Below are 21,193 nucleotides of genomic sequence, written 5' to 3'. Positions count from 1 at the left end.
CCACTTCTATATGGGGAACACCTCAGAGTTTCAAACCTCAGTTGTAGATTAGATTCTGCAGTGCAAAAATTGAAATGACTTCAGAATGATGATTCAATAGAAAGTAATAATCTTCTAATGGCACCTCTAGCATATTATACTTCATTTCAAGCAAAAAATGTCTAGGCCTGTTCCTACATACAACCTTCAAGAGTGATATGAAGGTCACTGAAAGAATCATAATTTAAAATCTCAATGAAATTGTTAATTCCATGATTAAAGCAAAACTACATGATCTGAAATATGTATGATTTTCTAAAATTATAATTAACATATTCCTGAAAACAGACACCATATTCTTTATTAATGATTTTTAAATGATAATTTAAGGTTGAAAATATTGTATATGCAACAGCATATATAATTTATCCATATATTAATAATGTAAATCTGTATATATTACAAAATGACTCAGAAATATAAAAAGGCACAGATGCAAAAAACTATTTAGTAATTAACTTTACATATAAGAATAATATCTTTGAACACAGACACTATATATATATATATATATAGTTTTCTGCAGATATCACTACCAAAAATTTCTATACAGAGAACTCCTATATGTATAATATGAAAAGCTACATCATGTATATATAAATATTAAAAATTATATATATACACACACACAAGTAAAATCTAAATGAATCAGTTTCTATTGACAGTAAAGGAGAAACCATTAGGCATCTATCACATAGGTTATGGAGGTCTTACTGCATGAGAGAGAGATATATATCTATAAAAGTTATAGTACATTAGCAATGAGTTTATAAACTTTCCCTTTACAAACTTAATTACAAAGGAATGCTAATCGTTATCAAATTTCATTTATAACAACAATTGTTTATTCTTTACAAAGGCAATATTACAGGCAACTCTGGAGAGAGTCAAGATAGTTAAAGTTCCTAATATACAGGCTTAATTGATTAACTTACTACATATGATAACAGCACTTGTCGTATATAATTGCTGTTAAAGATTACAGCTCTTCTAACAGAATTTTATAAATATTTACAGCGATATATATATAAAATATTATATAAACATTTTTCATTAACATCTCAAAAATAATGCTCAACTGTCTTATTATTTTGTATTAAAAATAAATACATTATACTATCAAAAGCAAGCCTGTTCAAGAGCTGTAAGACCTGTACCTTTAGTTTAGCATAATCAAAATATTAACAAATCATAAATAAAATTAGGTAATCACTAGAATATAGTATTTATGGAAGCACCAATACATTTTTTTATCTTTTTTTCGCACCTTTCTTAGCGTATTTAGTATTTAAATGAGCTAGTCTATGATGATGATTCTTGTATAGTTCACATGAAAACGCTTTTGAGCACACCTCACATTTGACTGACTTTCGGGTAACTTTCAATTTTACAGTTTTTGAAATTCCACTTTTTGTAGGTGCTTTATTGCGTTTTTTGTATCGTGAACTTGTTTTTGTATTTATTTTAGCACTGACACCAGTTTTGGACAAAATTTTTGGGGACATTTTTTTGGTGCTTACCTGGATCTTTGAAGCAGTATTTTTGGAGGCTGTATTCTTTTTAGTTGAAACCTCACCCTTGGAATTATGTAGCTTGTCACTTACCTTATTAGCTCGTCGCAGTATGTGTTTCATTTTTGTATTGCCTTTGCTTGTTTTAGGAACAGCATCATTAGTTTGAGCTTTTCGGTTAGTAGTTTTTAATTTAATTATTTGGGTTGATTTTTCATTACATTTCTTGGCACATGCAATATCATATTTTCCTGAAATGCTTTCATTCGAACACTTTAACCCTTTTTTTTTCATTTTTGTTTTAGGGGGTGTTGTAGATTTTAATGTTTTAGAAGGTCCAGATTCCAATCTTCGTTTTGCACATACTTCTGTTTCTTTCTTTACTTGTCTTTTCTTGTTATACATGGTGATGGAATCATCAACTATATCAATAATGCTACTATGGTCTCTTTTTATTCTGATTTGGGGTTGTGAAGCAACTTGGGAAGGAGTTAATGAGACTTCATAATCAGACTTATTAGAATTTTTGTTGGATTTGTTCCTAATGAATGCATCACGTTTATCACATGTGCGTTTCTGATTCTTTTTAATAACATTTTCAACATATTCAGGTGGCATTTCCTTTTTAAAAGTACAGTCCTCTACAACCAACTTTTCAGTTAATAATGATTCAGAATTGATCTCATCAGAAGATTGCACAAAACTTTCTTGAGTGTATAATCTTTTATCCAAGTTTTTCAATGATGTTAAATTATGTACATTACTACAATTAACTAAGTTACTCTCTAATTCGATGGAATCAGGCGATTCAGAAATTTCTGTGTTAAATGTTTTATCAAGAACTTTGGTCTTCTCTGATGAGCTACCAGAAATGTCAAGCAATTTATTACTTGCTGTAACTGGTAATGAATTTGATGAAGTTGTCTCATTAATAAGATTTAAATTATCACTTTTGTCTCCAATAAAATTTTCTTCCTTCACTAGATTTTCTTCTAGTTGGTCTACTTCTCCTGAGTTTATCTTTACAACTGAGGAGGCACCATCTGACTGCAGTTTATGAGAGAGTCTATGTTGCAACATTTTGAAATAAGATAAAAAGATTTTATGACATATTTTGCAAGAAAATGTTTGAAAGCGTGGTGTATTATTGGTTTTAGATGAAAGTGTACTATTCATTAATTCAGACTGCTTAGACTGTTTTCTAAAGAGAGTAATAACTGTTGACTCAATTTTTCCTCTGATTTGTGAATATGCAGATGATTCTTCGGTACAATCAGCATCATTTAATGGAGTAACTCCTCCCTCTTCTAGCTGCTTTTTTATGAGACAACCTTCTCTCATGTGCTTTTTGTAGTTAGCCAAATATGAAAAATTACGAAGGCAATGCGGACAAAAGTGATGATTTAGCTGCTTGTTTTTACAGGCTGGCAAAATATCAGGTTTTATTTCTTCATTATTTTCATTTTTTATTGCTAACACGTTTTCTTTAGAAGTATCAACTTTCTCTGGTTCAGTTGGCATAACTGTGTCAGTATTATCCTGATTTTGTTCCATGATTTCTGGCACAGATTCTGATTTCAACCTAAAATGGGAAACTGTAACATCATGAAGTAGCTGAGAAAATTCAGTAAGATTAGAAATTTCTTCTTCTTCTTGGAGTTCCTTATTTGGTGAATACAGTGAAGACAGGGAGTGAACAGCATGCTCCTGGGATGAATACAAGCACATGCCTTCTGTAGAGGAAAGAGAACAGGGTGGGGATTGCTTGACAGGTACATTACCTTCATCTGCAGGAGGAGGAGGAGGAGATAAAGGCATAGGTAATGAATCAGATTTGTCTTCTGGATATGAAGAATTTGCAAGAGATAAAAGGTCTACAGCATTTTCTGACTGCTGAGGTAAAGTAGAAACTGAAGTTAAATTCAGTGTATCATTGGAAACAACACCAGTTTCAATTTTGAGTTGGTCTCTGCAAGAATTTTCTTTCTTTTCTGTAACAATATCCTTCAGAAATATTGCTTTATTTTTTTTTGGTTTCGATGTATTACTCAGGGCATGTTTTGCTCTGTGCTTACTAGATTTCTTGCCAATTTCTTTTACATTTGGACAACCATCTTTGATATGCTTTTTAAGACTTGCAACATATAAAAATGAATGTTTGCAGTCAGGACACACAGTACTTTGAATATGTTTACGACTTTTAACTCTTTTGAACTTCTTTCCTTTATTTCTTTTATGTAGACAATATATTTCGTGTCTTTCAAATTCTGACTGCTTTTTGAAGGAGGTGCAACAATCACTGCAGTAAAATAAGTGTTTTTCATTTCTTTTCTGTCCTGAATTTACTAACTGTAAATCAGAATTTGTATCCCTTTTAATAAATTTCTCAAAATTCTTTGAATGCCACCTTCTGAAATTTTTCAAACTCTGAAAATTTTTATAATAAATTTTACTTTTCCTGATGTAACACTTTTTTTCACCTACATTTGTATTGTGTGAGCTTTGAACCTCAAATTCTGAATCCTTTCCACACTCTAGTATATGCTGATGTAAATCTGGAACACAATTAAATATTTCATTACACTTCGTACATGTCAAGTTTTGAGATGTTGGAAAAATAGCAGGAGGAACAATACAGTTCTGCAGAACTCCAACAGAACTGCAAAAGTTTACACATATTTCAGGTGGAACATTATGATCATCCACTTCGATATGAGTGCAATAAACATTTGGATGATTGTTTATCTTGTGTTCTTCAATTGCTTGAAGGGATGTAAATTTTTCTGAACAAGCACAGCAAATATAAATCAATGATAACGCTTCATGTTTTTTTGCTATATCTTCTTCCATTTGATCAGCAGAATAGCTGATCATCTGATCTTCATTCTGCACAACTTCTGAATGAAGAGAATCAACTTGAACATTCAACTTGCAAATATTAACTGAAGAATCTGTCGAAGAATTCTGTAAATCTGAACATTCAGAAATATCAATATCCACATTTTCATTTGCTCTTGATAATTCCTTTACTGATTCTATGTTCTGAATTCTTTGAGGATTGAAGTCAGGTGGGAAATTATACATTGCCCAGGAAACTGTATTCTCCTTATTTTCAGTACACTGCATCATATATCGTGTGCTGTCACTATTATCCAATAAGTTACTATGATTAAAATCAAAAGTTCTACCATCAATATAATTCAGCAGATTATCTGATATCCTGTCAGCCACTGTCAGGTAGAATTCAGCTTCTGGAATGTCTGTTCTGCGATTACATGTCTCATCAATATCAAATCTATCAGAAAGAGTATTACTCCTAAAATGTTTTGTTTTCTTGGTGTGGTAAGGCTGATGAGCATGACGCCGATGACGGCACATACTAACATATGTAGTAAAGCGTTTCCTACAAACTGTACAGGCATATTTTAAACTGGCAAGAGAATCAACTAATTTTTGTGAGTCTAATTTAACATTTTTACTAGAATTTTCACAGATCTGTTTTCTTACAGAACTGGAGGTTAAATCTTTATTATGTACTTCTGATATGTGCAATTTGAGCTGTGCACTAGAAGACAGAAACTTGGAACAAAATGAGCAAGGATGATAATTTTCTGGATGGTGTCTCTGAACATGTTTTCTTATACTTTGGCTAAATACTTCAGTACAGTAATTACACTGATATGACTTCATTCCTTCATGTGTATTTTCATGCCTCTTCAATTTTGTTGAGCTTGGAAAATACTTTGCACAATATTTACAACTATATGTTTTGTTATTAGAATGCACTGATAAATGACGAACCAGGTTCTGATTATGAGTGAAAGCCATATCACAGTGTTTGCAAAAAAACTGCTTCTGAGTAGCACTAGATGGATGATTAATTATGTGATTCTTTAATTCCAAAGTTTCATCAAAAAGTTTAGAGCACAGGTGACAGCGATACAGACCAGGAAAGTTAACGCTTGGAGTGCTGCTTAAATTACTGCTGCTACTGCTATTATTAAGTCCTGTAGAGTCTGTACTTTGCTGAATTTCCAGCTTATTCTGAGCTAAATGCTTATTATTTTCATTTAAATTCTTAGTTAAATGTTTTGAATTTACACTAATATTACAGTTGGAAATGTCTGCTTCAGACAAGTAATTATAATTAATATGACTACGAATATAGTGCCTTTTTAAACTAAATGCATGGCGATATTCTCCACTACAAATATCACATTTATACATTTTTTGTCCTTGGCACTTGTTAACAATATGATATGACTTCAAATGGAACTGATATTCATTACATTTATTTCCAGATAATTTCTGTGAATTTCCTTTCCCTTCATTACTAGCCAGAGGCAACTGATGTTCAGAACTTTCATCTCTTGTTTCTTTAATATTTCCTGAAGATTTCACAAGTTCACTTACTATACCAATTTCATTCTTCATTTTGGAATGTTCTTCAGAAGCAGCCTTCAGAAGAAATCGCTGAATTAATAATTTAGAAGAAGAAAGAATGGGTAACTCTGAATCATTTTCTGCTGCAGGGAAATGGCAGGTCTCCATTGTTATCTAGCATGAACACTGAAAAACAGAAAGCCTTAATATATCCAAATACCATAAAGAGAGGATAGTTTTTAAACAGATTTTTGAAGTTAAATTAATAATAATGCATAAACACATAAAAGGCAATTATTTCTCAGAAATTAACAAAGTTACATCGCTGGAATTACATGGCCTTTACAATTACCAACCAAGGTTTGAGAACCACTGCTTAACAAATAAGCTAGTTTTATTACATAAATATTTCATTTCGGGGCCTTTAAATATGACCTACGAAGTATCCTTGGTTTTCAAAACTTTAATTTATGTCATAATCTTATGACCAATGAAATATTTTATCTGTAAGTTGTGCATGTGTGTGTGTGTTCTTCCAGTTGGCTTGCCTATTTACAGGGATGAAAAACATACATTTCTGGGGAAAGGGGACCTCAGCATGAGACCAGCTAACTCATCTTTAGCTGAAAAAGCCCTTCCAACCAAGCTGAGCTATGGAGCCCTTAAATAATTCTGTTAGAAACAAAAAAACAATTGGTAGATTCGTTACAAACTGTAAATGTGTAGCAGATTTGTAGTGGCAATAGTGTAGCGATGGATGATTTTCATTGCATAGTACGAGACCACTTTGCTTATTGGCAATCCAAAGTGAACTGAAAAACTATTGTGTTCTTTAGGATAGAGTTTCCAGAATGTGCTAAGAGTTATCTAGCCCTAAATCCATTCATGGTATTAATGTACAATAGGTTTACAACTTTCATGAGTGATATTCATGATGAAATGAAAAAGATTTTCTTGAATCTAGTTTCTCCTCCTCTTCAATTCGGTCCTTTGCATTTGGGAACCTCCCGAATGAGTTTATAATAAACAGTATTTGGAGTGTGGAGACCAAAATTTTGAATTTTCACTGTCTGTTGAATTTTACCACCTAAGATCCTTTTGCCTACTCCACTTCCTGGAGTGCAGTTACACTAATATGCAGGGCACTGCAGTGCATCATCATCACCTCTCCTTCAAGACAATGATATTTGTTACCTAACAAATCTTCTGGTGACTGTAACTATGCAGGAATGTTGTTTTTGCATTCATTGTGACAGGCCACCCAAAGAAAGTCTGTTTCTTGTTTCTGAGTAATTATTTTTTTTATTTATTCACCCAGTTCCAAGTTAATGGACTAGTAGGTTTCCTTCCTGAAAACTAATTTTTAATCTCGCATCTCAAGAAAATCAGTCATAGAACATTAGGATTTAGACCACAAAATGCTGGCAATTAGCTGCTGAACTCCCCTCTCCCCCTTCAAAAAAATAAAAATCAAAACTTTTCAGGGGATGTTTCAGGCTCACTATCAACAAATGTCTGAAGGACAGAGAGTGGCTACATACCAATCTTCAAAAGTTAGTTAAGGCTAAAGGAGCTCTGCCTACCATGGAAACAAAAAAGTATTAAAAGAGAATAGCAATTCTTCTATTCAAGCTGCAACCTATCTTTCTTCTTCTTCTGGAGAAGTCACATTTATTATATATATATATATATATATATAATAAATTCATCATCATCACTGACTTCCTGATATGTATCCTGAAGGGGTGTTCAGGATACTATAACAACACTAGATGATTAATTTTACATTATTATTAATTTCCTATCAACAATTTTCTTCCAAATTAGTCTATCACTTGTGAGCACTCCAATCCTGTCATATCATATCCAAATTTTGTGCTTCCAAGGCACTTCTGAATGAATCAATCGACCTAGACTTTGGTCTAGCTCTGCTGACACATTCTTGAATGCTAATAATGTCAAGTTCCTTTCTAATATTTTCATTTTTAATATGATTCTGCCACTGATGACATCGGTTCACTTCCCTAATTTTTCTCAGAACTCTCAATATCTGTGGTCTCTAGTGTTTGATCAACTGCTTTATTTCTAACCCAACTCTTAGATCCATTACTTAAAACTGGTTTGAAAACTGTCTTGTATACTACTAGTTTGGTGTTTTGGATAATTTCTCTGTTATTCCATATAAATTTATTTAGCTGGCTACCCACCATACCAGCTATGCTTATTCTGTTGTCAATTTTCAGATTTAATTTTCCATCTTCACTAAAAATTGTGCCTAAATAGCTGAAATATTTTACGTGTTCTATAGTAAGTTTATAAGAACTTCAAATTATAGCCAATGTATGTGTCAAGTATAGTGGTTAGTATTGGAAAGGTTAGTGAGAATCAGGTTTACAACAGTGGTATATCTAAATATATATACCATGAATTATATTCTCGGCTTAATCCTTTATTCAAGGATATAATTTCTTCGCATCTTTAATTTATAGTATAACCAAGCAGAAAAACTTTCAACATCTACCTCTAATCCAGAGTATTTTAGTAATAAGGTGTGACCTTTTGGCTACTTGTATATGGAAATATGACTTCTGCATTACTTCAACCTTTGTATCACTTCTAGGTCTGGCTCCCACTGATGAGACCTCAGTAAAGGTCGAAACTGGTCTGGGTAGTGACCCCTCCCATAATGCATAGTATTATACATATCTGTAAGTATATGTGCTTTGCATTATGGGATACTAAGGCAAGTAATGCGAAGTAATTAGTCTCTATATACGAGTTTCCCAGTCATGAATTTACTTCACGTGCAAACTTTGTTTGTTTACACTTGGATAAAGGATTAAACCAAGAATATAATTTCTTGGACCTTTAATTTATAGTATAACCAAGTAGAAAAACTTTCAAAATCTACTTACTTATTAAATAAGATGACAGCTATATTGGATAAAGGATATGGAACAGAGTAGTATACTTATATTTTGCAAAGGCTTTTGTTAGATTACAACATGATAAGTTGATTAAAATTAAAAGCCAAAAGGCTAGTTTTCTGGCAATTTAATAGTTATTAAATGGATAAGAATCCTATTTTGTTATATAGCCAGTAAGTGAAACTCAAGATCGAGAACTACGATCTAAGAGTTTCAATGCCGAAAAACTATCGGCGAAGGCAATTCGAAGCAAAGGTGGAGCAAAATTGCTCCACCTTTGCTTCGAATTGCCTTCGCCGATAGTTTTTCGGCATTGAAACTCTTAGATCGTAGTTCTCGATCTTGAGTTTCACTTACTGGCTATATAACAAAATAGGATTCTTATCCATTTAATAATGATAAGTTGATATTGCATTGAATGCAATATCAACTTATCGTGCAGATATGCATTCAATGCAATATCTGCAGAGTATTTGAATGTTTAAGTCAAAGTATGATGAGCTGTGTGCAGTGGCGCACCCAGAGGGGGGGGGGGGGCAAGGGGCCCGGGCACCCCCCAAAGAAAAGGAAAAAACACAAGAAAAATTTCCAAAAATCTTTTCCTAATTAAAATTCACTTTTTTATTTATGTTGTGTGCTACTTATGAATTAGCGATCACTGCAGATGCTCAGTTGTAGGTCGTATGCGATGTGTAGTGTGTATTCGCAAAACGTCTACTCAACTCCCCCCCCCAAGGTTAAATCCTGAGTGCGCCACTGGCTGTGTGTGTGTATGACAAAGCACTTCCTAGACGAGTCTTTGGCTCGATAATAATAGGATAATAATAATGATAATAGGATTTCCATTCAGAATGCAGCTGAAGTTTTCTATGCAGGATGCCAAATTTGTTACAGTTATTCAATTTAGTTAGAGAATCTTGGACACTTGCACTAAATGTGTTTAGAAGTACATCATCATCTGCATAAGGCAAAGAACTAAGTTTGACATGTTCAATTCTAATATCAGGCCTAATGCCACTTTCTGCCATAATGTGATCCATATAGATGATAAATAAGAGTGGAGATAATGTGCATCCTTGTCTTACCACTGATTTTATATTAAACCGTCTTCCTGTATTTCCTTCAATTCTAACTGCTGACTGACACCTTAAATATAGACTATGTATTGTACTGTATAATGTTCTATTTACTCCATATAATTGTAGGGATTTTGAAAAGCTTTTCTCTAGGCACCTTGTCATATGCCTTTTCCAAGTCTAAAAACTTAAGTACAGATCCTTATCATATTCCCATGATTTCTCAACTATTTGTTGTAAAGTGAAACATCTGATCTTGACAATCTCTATTATTACTATAATTATCATTTAATTATTATAATAATATTATTGTTAACACCATACCTCCATGGAGTCAAAAGATTCATCAAGGGAGGTGCACAATGTTACAAACAAAGGTCATCAAAACCATGCTTTAAATTTGCTCAATTGTATCTGCAGTCCAACACAATGAAAAGCCATGCATTCCACTCACCAACCATTCTAATGGCCTTTTTTTTTATTTTATTTATTTATTTATTTATTTTTGATGAATTGGAGGTCGTAGTTGTTGGCAAATACTTCATGGGATAAGTTTGTTCCACAGGACAGAGTTACATGGAATAAATGAGGAAGAGGAGATGCAAGTTCAATATGTTTGTAGTTGGAGTGAAAAGGGATGCTATGTTTAAAGAGGCCCTAATAGATAGCATTGGAATAATGAATGCTACTCTGATTTCCATAAATTAAGGAAGAAAGAGAAAAATCACGATAACTCAGAAGGAAGAGGAAGAAAAACATATGGAAGTCAAGTAAATTATGTAGAAAGTGACGCTAAGTCTGGTTATCGTATACGAATGAGTGGCAGCGCTGTTGGGTGTTATTTCTGGTGCACAACTGGAGAGATGCCACTGCAGGCCTGAAGCCTTTACAGATACCTTGGTCATTTATAAAGCAGTTGGAACAGAAGAGCAATAATGAGCAATACTAGGAAGAGGAGGGGGGGTCAAGTTGGGTGTTGTAGCCAATGGTACAATCTGGATGAGAGAGAGAGAGAAGATGAGCACAAGTTTTATCCAATGGCTTTCTCAAGGGACCACCAGAAGCTACATCTTTCATTCGGAGAGGAAGCAAATTTCCTGATGTTTACCATTATGAAGTCAGATTTTGATTTACTGTAGGCTGTTCTACATGTATTGCATGCATCAGAGTGAGTATAAAGCTAGGTTTTGTTTCAAGCCAAATGCAGTATGTTGAATTTTTTTCTTTAAGTGCTTTGCACACAATTTATTAAACTATGGAAAATGGGTGGAAATTTTGGATGGACTGGGAAATGAGGATCATTATTCCAGTGAAGATAATTTCAATCACTTACTCAAAGTAACTGTTTTGATTAGAAGAGTGGAAGCAGTAGTCTGACCAGGAAAGGAAACATAGAAGTTTAAGAGAGCCCATTTATGAGTGTGAGATTGGAGTGGCTGGAGATGGATGTTCTTGAGAGAGGGAAGTTGCATAATATTATGGTCTAAGTTATTGAGAAGAGAGGTGATTTCTATGGCATATCTGGAAGGAGAATGGATAAAATAGAGATCAGGTATTAGAAAGCAAGCACTGAAAAACACTAACACAGGAAGTTAATAAAACTTTATTAAATCCGATATTTTAATCTGAATCTAAAAATCATCTTCATTAAAATTCAAAGTCAATTCAAATGACAGAATAACAACAGAGGAGATTAATAAAACATGTCAAGAGTTAGTGTAATACATTACAGTAAATAAACAATATGGGATTAAAAAACCACTGCCTAATAAGAATGATTCTTCCAAATTTTAGGCAGAGAAAGCCATTTCAGTTCAATGTATTTAGCACTTCAGCACTCTTTGAACAAATGCTCAAATCTGAAGTGACAAGGAAATTAGTGTCAATTCCATGCTGTGCTAAACCATACTCTCAGACTTATTATAGATGATATAGAATTGATGTTCCTGTAGCCTTTTCTCAACAAAATTTTCTATTTGCCCAAAGTAAAAGAGATGGTAATCACAAGGATTTGGGATACACTTAGGATGGATGGAAGAGACAATTTATCCTCATAGAAGGTAACATGATGAGAGTTTCCTGACAGGAAAAAGCATGGGTGCTATATCATATTTCCTGAAGATCTTAGAAACTGGTTCAGGGATTCCAGAAACAAAGAATTGTAACTCCCCATGCAGGTTCCAGGTTTATGGGAGTAAGCTTGTACAAGTCAAAAATGCACTTAAACTTTCTTGCATGAGGAGAAGCAATTCTGTTTACATAAAACAGATGTAATCTAGTTCTAGTTGAGATTAACTTATTAATCTCAAACTAGAACTGGGAGTTTTGAGAGTTGGAGAGCTGTTATGTTAGATCACTGCAGCAAATACCCGCATTTCATCAAGCTGGGTTAGTAACATTGAAAAAGGGAAACCAGTTGGAGTTGTGAATGTTGGTTATCTGACTTCACTATTTTGATAGCTGAATTACAGTAAGTTAAGCTTCAGGGATAAGAAAGTGAAGGGGTCAGAGTGGGCTTAGTAAGTGGGAAAGCAATAAATATAGCAGATGAATGTTACTGAAACCTAACCCAGAAAAGGTCAAAAGCAAAGGGCTCTAAACTCGACATTCTCTGGCAAGCAATGCTGGATCGCATAAAAAAGGAAAAAAAAATGAAACCTGAGAGAGAGTTAAGTGTTTCAAAAGCGAGTGTCTGTCAGGTGACGAGAACGCAGCAAATATTAGTACACTGGACAGTATGAACAGTAAGATAGAAAATGATGTTATTAATGTCAAACATCCAGCTGTGAAAATAGAGGAGAACAAATAATTATTAAAAGAAATTGCACGCTTGAATGTTATCCTTCATAGGCCAAAGCAAGAAACTGAAAAACTGCAGAAATGGCAAGAGATTAGCAGGGCTGCAAAGAGAAAGAAGTAGATGGTCTGAAGGAATAATAAAGACCGACCGAAGAACAAGGAGGAAATTATGTACAGAGACTCAATGATCAGAGGAATACTTAACAAAAGCGTGACAAAATCGTTTTTTTTCTGGGTGCAAAAATTCACAATATTAGCCATGCCATCCGGATGCAAAAAGGTAAGTGGAAGGAAATTATTCTCTTGGTTGTACAAATGATTTGAGAGGTGAGAAGTATTCTATGAGGTAGGATGTAAAGGAGTTGTTAGAAGAGGTAAAACTGAAGAATGAGATGGTGAAGATTGTAAGTCTCCTACCACGCTTTGATAGAAGTGAACTGAGGAGGGGGAGGACATTGATAACCAATGAGTCAATATGTAGATTGAGCAGAAGGAATGATGTTGGATTTGTGGTCTGTGTTTGACAGAAAGAAGGATTTGTCTAATGCTGATGGACTGCATATAAAAACGGTATGGCGTTTGGTGTCTAGAGAGAGAGAGAGAGAGCTTTGTTCACCAAGGATGCTGAAGTGCAAATTCAGAGAAACTTAAGCAATTTGTGTGAAAGCAAGTGAGTTTGTATGAAGGCACCCCTGAAGTGAGTGGGTGCAAGAATGACCAAGTAAGGAATCTAGTCTATTAAGCAAAAATATTGAATAGGGTAGTCAATTCAGAAAGTAAAGATGGGTGGGGCCTAAAGGGATGCTGCAGTTTCTATATAGTAATGCCAGAAGTATCAGGAAAAGAGGGAGGTGTTTTGGGCATTGGTTAGTGCAACCTTGCCAAAAGTTATACACATTAGTAGGAACTTGGCTAACAGCAGATAATATAGTTACAGGGATAGAATGTGAAGGATTTAGTATTTTCAGGGAAGATAGACCAGGAGTTAGACAAGGATGTTTACTTTCTCCTCACTTGTTTGGTATATATGCGGAGGACATCATGCGTGAAGCATTGGATGAGCTCAGGACAGGAATTAGGATAGGATGTAGATTGATCAGTAATCTGAGGTACACTGATGATACAGTACTCCTTTGTAATGACATGGAAGAACTAGGACTAATTCTTGACAAAGTTAACAAGATCAGTAATAACAGAGGACTTCAACTCAATTCTAGCAAGACAAAGATCACGGTTCTCAAAGGAAAAACAAACAGAGAAGCTCTTGAGAAACAAGTGTATCTTAATGGAGAAAGAATTGAGGAAATCAGCAAGTTTGAGTACCTGGGATCCATTATTAATGTGAAGAATTGCTGTTCAGAAGATGTCAAAAAAAGGTCAGGAATGGCTAATACAACAGTCAGAGACCTGTCTAAAATCTGGAAGGATGGATCTATCTCCATGGGAACAAAGTTGAGGATTTTAGATGCAGTTGTTTTTCCAACAGCGACTTATGGATGAGAGACTTGGAACCTAAAGAACTCAGATAAGAAACGGATATCTTCTTTTGAGATGTGGTGTTACAGAAGGCTGTTGAGGATATCATATACTGAAAGGCATACAAATGAATGGGTGTTAGAAAAGATTAGTAGAACTTTAAGGCTCCTTAAGGATACTGACAGAAGAAAGTTAAAATATTTTGGATACATAGAAAGGATGGAAGGAGGACTTCTCAGAACAGTAATAGAAGGTAAAGTTCCTGGAAAAAGAGGCAGGGGTAGACCATCAATGAGATGGATGGATGGCATGTGTGGAGTGACTGATCTTCAGAGAGTTGAGGCTGCCAGAAAAGCAAACAACAGGACTACATGGCGAGGCCTGGTGTGGAACATCACCGAGCATCGGAGTGACCATACGGCATCTGTAGATGCCCAGTGAACATAGAGAGAGAGAGAGAGAGAGGGAAAATAGGATGGGGAGGTACTGCTGATGATAGCAGATGAATTGCAGCCAAAAAGAATAAGAGATAGGTGGGAAGGTGGCTATTCATTTGAAGTAGTCTGGTGTGAGATTAAGGCCAGTTACACAAAATATACATCTAATTGTTGCTATAGGCCAGAGAGTTCCACAGATGATCTGGAAGACATGCATCGTCAAATTAGTACAATGAGTACAAGTCAAGTGATTATTATGGGAGACTTCAAGTATGGAGAATATAGACTGGAAGGAAGAAAGATCATATAGCAAGAAGGAAAGAGAATTTATACACCTACTAAGAGATAAAATATATACACGTTTACACAAGAATATTATTTAATTTGCCAAATATTTCAGTCTGAATATTACAGACCATCTTCAGTGGCTACATAGGAATAGTTTTAAAAAACAAGGTGGAATACGAATAATTGATCATTCACAAATTGTTTTTTTAAAACTATTCCTATGTAGCCACTAAAGATGGTCTGTAATATTCAGACTGAAATATTTGGCAAATTAAATAATATTCTTGTGTAAACGTGTATATATTTTATAATCCTACTGTCACAAGTATCTTTAAAGAATCTACTAAGAGATAATTACCTAAGGCAGCATGTGATGGAGGGGACTAGGGGTGGGAAAGTATTGGACATAGTCATAGGATCAGAAGAGCTATCCATAACCAAGGTGACCACATTGCCTCCTATAGGTGAAAGTGACCATGGGGGTCTTAACTTCAGAAATTGTAAAACATGAGAATTATTCTGTCAAGAAGGGGGGGGGGTATATATGGAACTACAAGGCAGGTGATTATGACAAGCTTAAATCTGTGCTACAGCATAAAATACTGCAGGGTAAGGATATTAGTATTGCATGGGATATAGTTAAGGTTTACCTAGAGGAAGCAATAGTAAATTGTATACCTAAGATAAGGAGGGTTAATCAGATAGGAATTAGATGGATGAGCAATATCATTATGCAAGAGCTGCAGAAGAAGAAATACTGTGGAGAGCATATAAAGAGAAGAATGACCAGCAAACTCATGAACAGTACAAGGCGAGAAAGGAGGAAGAATGACTATGGAAGATTAACTTTAATGAGTGATAATGGTCACAAGGTGACAGAAGCAGATAACATAGTGGAGTTACTGAGCAACCACTTTGCAAAGGTATATCATCCTAGTGAGGTCACTGTTTTAACATATGCGACAGACATTGATATGGGAACAGAGGTGGATGAATTGGAGGTTCTTAAGATCTTGCAGAATCTCGATGTAAATACAGCTGTGAGATTAGATCGGATATCAACTAGGGTTTTTTCACGAATGTGCAAGGGAACTAACAATGCCTCTGACTAGGCTCTTTAATTTAAATTTCAGCTCTGGTAGCATTCAAAGGGAGTGTGGAAAGAGGAAAAAATAATTCCCTTGCTTAAGGGAGGGCTAAGAGTGCAGTAGTAAATTATAGACAAATCAGAATATAGGGCATTGTGGTAAAAGTACTAGAAAAATTGGTTAAAAAAGATAAAGAATGAGTAGATAAAAATATGATACTATATGAGGGTCAACATGGCTTTGTGAAGGGTCTGTCATGCCTTAGTAACTTTTTATAATAGAGTAATAGCTGAGTAGGATAAAGGAAATGGCTACACAATGATTCTGTTGGATTTTGCAAAGGCATTTTAGAGAATATCAAACTCAGTTATGCAAATTAGAACAAATGGGGATTGACATGACACTGGTTAATTGGAAAAGAGGGTAAGTGCTGGGGGAGATATCAAAACGTGGTATATGGAGGGGCAGAATCGAGGCAAAAAACAGGTGACTAGTGGTATGCCGCAAGGTTCAGTGCTGGGACCATTGTTGTTTAATTTGTACATAAATTATATAAGAAATAAATAACCTGAAAGAGAAATATTCAGTTGTTTGCTGATGATGCAAAAGTAGGTAGAGTAAAAGGCGATGTGAAGAGCTTGCAGGACGATTTAAATAGTCTGTCAGTATGGGAAAAATTTAATGGATGTCAGTTTAATGTGGAGAAATGTAAAGTTATGCATTTTGGGAAAAATAGATTACAAGCCATGTATCATATTGATGGCACTGTACTCCAGGAAATAGATGAAGCTAGAGATTTATGGATGGTGGCAGACAGAGAGTTAAAGTTTAGAGGATATTGCTAAAGTAAATATTTAGTTAACCCATAAGATTACTTGGCTACTGAAGAACATTAAGGAAATTGTTATTCCTCTTTATAAGGTCTTGATATGCCCACATTTGGATTAGTGCTCAAGTATGGTTCCCTGGGTTTCTTGGGAATGAAGAAGTAGTGGAGAGGATTCGGAAACGAATGACCAAGATGGTGAGTGGCCTGTGAAATGTTCCCTATGAGTATAGATTGAGGGTGTGTTGACTGCAGAAATTGGTTGATAGGAGAAAAAGAGGGGATGCGATAGAAACATTTAAGTTGCTTAAAGGGTTTTATACGATTGATGCAGGGAAAATGTTTCAGGTTTACCTAGAGGAACTTAGCTAGAGGGGACAGAACAAGAAGTTATCTCTGGAAGATGAATAAATTGGTGGTTAGTAGGGGTGTGAGTACTAGATTTTTTTGCTTGGAGAGTCAGGAATGAGTAGAATGGGTTGCTAGAGTCAGTTGTGAGTATTTTGTCCATTAATTAGTTCAAGGAGAGTATGATAGATTGGATCTCCTGTGATGGGTACCCTTGTAAAGCAAATATAATCAGCCTGTAGGAAATTTGCACAGTGAAGAGGGATCGTAGGTTGCAGTTGAGAATCTGCAAGTGATGGTGTATACCTCATATGTTGGCATTTACACATATTTACACGTTTCATATCTACCACCAATATTGGTGGTAGATATGAAAGTGATTATTATTAAAAACAGCAAATTACACAATAATCATAGTAATTAACTTTAATGAAATGAAAGTACAGATATTTTGTATGAAAATAACAGTACATCATCAGTGCATAGAATCAAGCAAATCAAAGAAGCGGAAATACAAGGTGCATACAACAATTGGTTTCCCAATTAAAAATTGCCATGTGCTAGAAATTAATATGTTAATAAATAATATTAAAACTATTTTCGATGTTTACAGAGAATGAAAGTCTCCCAAACTTTTGGGAGAGAGAGAGAGAGAGACACAATCGAAAAATCCTTATGTTCAATTATGTCAAAATGGCTTCACAACTTTCTTTGAAAAGGCATTCATATTTAAAATTGCTTCCATGGAGAAGACGAGCTTCATCCCACCAGATACTCTGTTTAGTGTCAATACTATGTTGTGCCAGACCAGACTTTTGAGGTTTCATGTATTCAATATAATACTGATGTTCATTAATTATTTTTTTCCCACAGAACAGCCTGTCGGCCGAAAGTATGTCAAATTACATTCACAAAGTATCTGGTAAATACCAGCTAATGATAGAGGTGACAGTTTGTCTTTTGTAAATGTTAACAATGGGAAATTTTGTTGATAGGAAAAGATGTGAGAATAAGGCAATACTTCTTCAAAATTCTACCAATAGGTTCAGAGATACCAGAAATATAAGGGATTGAACCCTGTGGTCTATTGAAAAATCCTTATGTTCAATTATGTCAATTAAATTAAAGTTAAATTAAATTTAATTAAAGTCAATTATGTTCCAACATAATCGACTATGTTGGAACATAGTCAACTATCTGCTGGATTTGATGAGGGTTGTAACCATTAAAGTTTTGATAGTGAGAAGTTCTTGTTGTATGCTTGAAGGAGAGGAGCATACATTATGTGCTCTATGAATTAAAAACTTGATAACATCAATTTTTTGAGAGGTGTAATGAGAAGACTTTTGATGACTGTATCTGCCAGTAGAGGTAAGTTTCAATAAACACTGGTTGGCAAATTACAAGAGGCTGTGCAAGTAAGAAGGATGTCCAACAGTATTTTCTTTTTCCATGGTGAATTGAATGCACAGATGAATGCTATTGATCCATTATAGGAAAGTGGTAAGTTCATTTTCAGAATGAGGCCAAATAGAAAAAACATCAGCGACATAACGAAACCAATGAGAGGGTTGGGGATGAATGCATAAGAACATCCATTCATAGAGGGCTACTCATGGCAGTGTCTTCAACCTGTCTATTAAGATCTTGTTTTTCCAGCTGAAAGATCTCATCCATTTCCAGCACATGGAAACCGTTTTTAGTTGGTAAACCGATTGTTGTATGTACCTTGTATTCCCACTTCTTTGATTTACTTGTCTTATGCACTGATGATGTATGTTATTTTCAGTACGAAACATCTGTACTTTCACTTCATTAAAGTTAATTACTGTGGTTATCATTTTATTTGTTGTTTATAGTGATGCCATGGGTAACTTTAAAGATTAGTGATTATTATTATATATATATATATATGTTTTTTTTTGTAGGGATTTTGGTATGTTTTGTTTTTTGTCATTATTGTTGAAGTCAGCTTCAGAGAGAAGTTTATTTTAATCATGATGAAATTATTACTGTAGAAAATAGAGACAGGGACAGAGCAAAAACACTGATGAACATAATGCACATATAGGGAGTAACCAGTCTCCTTGCCATAATGAAAGTCTTGTAGTAGAAGAAGTCAAGATAGTATTACTTCAACAAGCATAGTTCTAGGATGGAAGATTACAATTATAGACCAATCTGTATATCTGCAGTTCCAGTCAAGGGATTATTAGAAAGTTGGTTTTATATATATATATTTTTCCATTTATTTTTTTGCGTAATCTGGAAATCCTGCTCTAGAGACCAAACAGATGTTTCAAACCACTTCAGGCGTCCAATAAGAGGACAGCATAGCATAGTGTAATAGTATACATGCTATGCTATATACTGCTTGCTAATGGTATTTTTTGTCTATAAACTGCTTCTGTTTTTCTGGAAGATTTGCCTGTATAGTTGTCAATTTCTGTGTGTTCAATGGTCAAACTCTGTGCACAGATCTTATTAGTACGATATTAGAGGGGAGAGAGAGAATGTGTGTGTCCACAAATGAGTGCAATTATTTCACAACTGTGGAATGCTGAAGATTCCACACTGAAGTCCCACTCACCTAAATACCTGTTCTGAACAAGTTACAGAAATTATTCTTGCTGGAATCAAGGCCTTCAAATCCATGCTCAATTCAAAATTCCCACCATTATCCAATTAAATTAAAGATGCCAAGAAATTATATTCTGGTTTAATTCTTTATCTACCCTATATATATAAAATGATAAGCCTTTTTATGTCACGTTTTGAAACTCAGGGCTACCCTGAGTGTCAAGTCTTCAAAATTCGAGTCATCAGAATTCAAGGCGAACCGACCTACCAGTCTGGAACATGGGGGAGGCATAGCCCCCCACCCAGTTCAAATATAAGCAAGCAAATTTTGCACATGAAGCATCTTTATAACTAGGCTACTTGTATACAGAGGCTAGTGAGACTTCACATTTAGAGGCCCTTCCCATAATGCACAGCATTATACACACCTAAAAGGATGTGTGCTTTTTGTATGTTTGTATTATGGGATGGAATCATGTGGAAACTTTGTTTGCTTACCCTTGAATAAAGGATTAAACAAGAATATAATTTCTTGGCATCTTTAATTTAATAAATAACCAAGTGAAAAACTTTTAACAACCATTCTCCAGTGTGGTTCAACAGGTGCTGCAGCCCAAGGAAAACACTTATACCAAATAGGCCTGAGACAACTACAGGTTCAATCCCAATCTACACTGTAATATGCAACAAAGGCAAAACAACCATCAACAAAATCAAATCTAACTTTTGAAGGCACAAATGCAGAAAACTTGCCTCTAATACAAATGGCAGTTGTACTTTCTGGTTCCCTGAAAAGGCCATAGGGCACAGCTTCTGTTCATCTGTACTTCTGATCTCTCACACTCAGATGGTATCACTGTAATACCACTTAAAGATAACTTCTAGGCATCATTCTTCTCCTCCAGTTCTGTCACGGATGATCATTTTTCTGATACGATAGTAGGCTAATCACCTCTTGCACATGCTTCAGGAACATGATAGTCATTCACCAAAAAATCATCAAATGAATTTCCTTAAAGAATTTTGATACCCAAAAGTCTTCTGGTTCTAACAGCTCTACAATTATACTCAAAAGCTGTGTTCAGAAACTAACACCCCTCCTGTACTATTATCCTCAGTTGGCATTTAACTGATAACACAGAAGCAAGCCTACACACAATGTATTCCAAAAAAAAGAGATAAATATATCTATTATTGAACTAGTGATACAGTACCCTCACTGCAGTTAATTTGCTATCCTAGAGTCTACCTTTCACTCTTTAACTGGTTAGCTAGTTTTCTTTCTGGTCACTGTGCATTAAGGTGGATAGCTGCATCTCTTCAGATTTCTCCATCAATGCAACAGCAACCCAGGACTCTGTTCCCAGGTGCTTATCCTCTTTCTCCTATATACAAATGACCTTCGCTGACCCAAT

At 34.8% G+C, this 21,193-nt stretch overlaps 1 protein-coding gene across 3 annotated transcripts in view; it reads right to left on the bottom strand.

Annotated features, from left to right (window-relative positions):
- Positions 1-322: 322 nt before the first annotated feature.
- LOC150107668 (uncharacterized) overlaps positions 323-21,193 on the bottom strand; it is a 32,835-nt gene continuing 11,964 nt past the window's right edge. For all 3 annotated transcript variants that reach the window (XM_090391998.1, XM_090391996.1, XM_090391997.1), the window contains exon 2: positions 323-6,119. In XM_090391998.1, coding sequence (XP_090248124.1) covers positions 1,290-6,101 — 4,812 coding nt within the window. In that variant the 5' untranslated portion in view covers positions 6,102-6,119 and the 3' untranslated portion in view covers positions 323-1,289. The remainder of the gene's footprint in view (positions 6,120-21,193) is intronic.

This window comes from Typopeltis vanoorti, chromosome 4, assembly GCF_054136105.1.
Source record: "Typopeltis vanoorti isolate ZY-2024b chromosome 4, IOZ_Tvanoo_1.0, whole genome shotgun sequence".
In the NCBI taxonomy this organism is placed as follows: Eukaryota; Metazoa; Arthropoda; class Arachnida; order Uropygi; family Thelyphonidae; genus Typopeltis; species Typopeltis vanoorti.
This window is presented reverse-complemented; position numbering and strand designations above follow the sequence as displayed.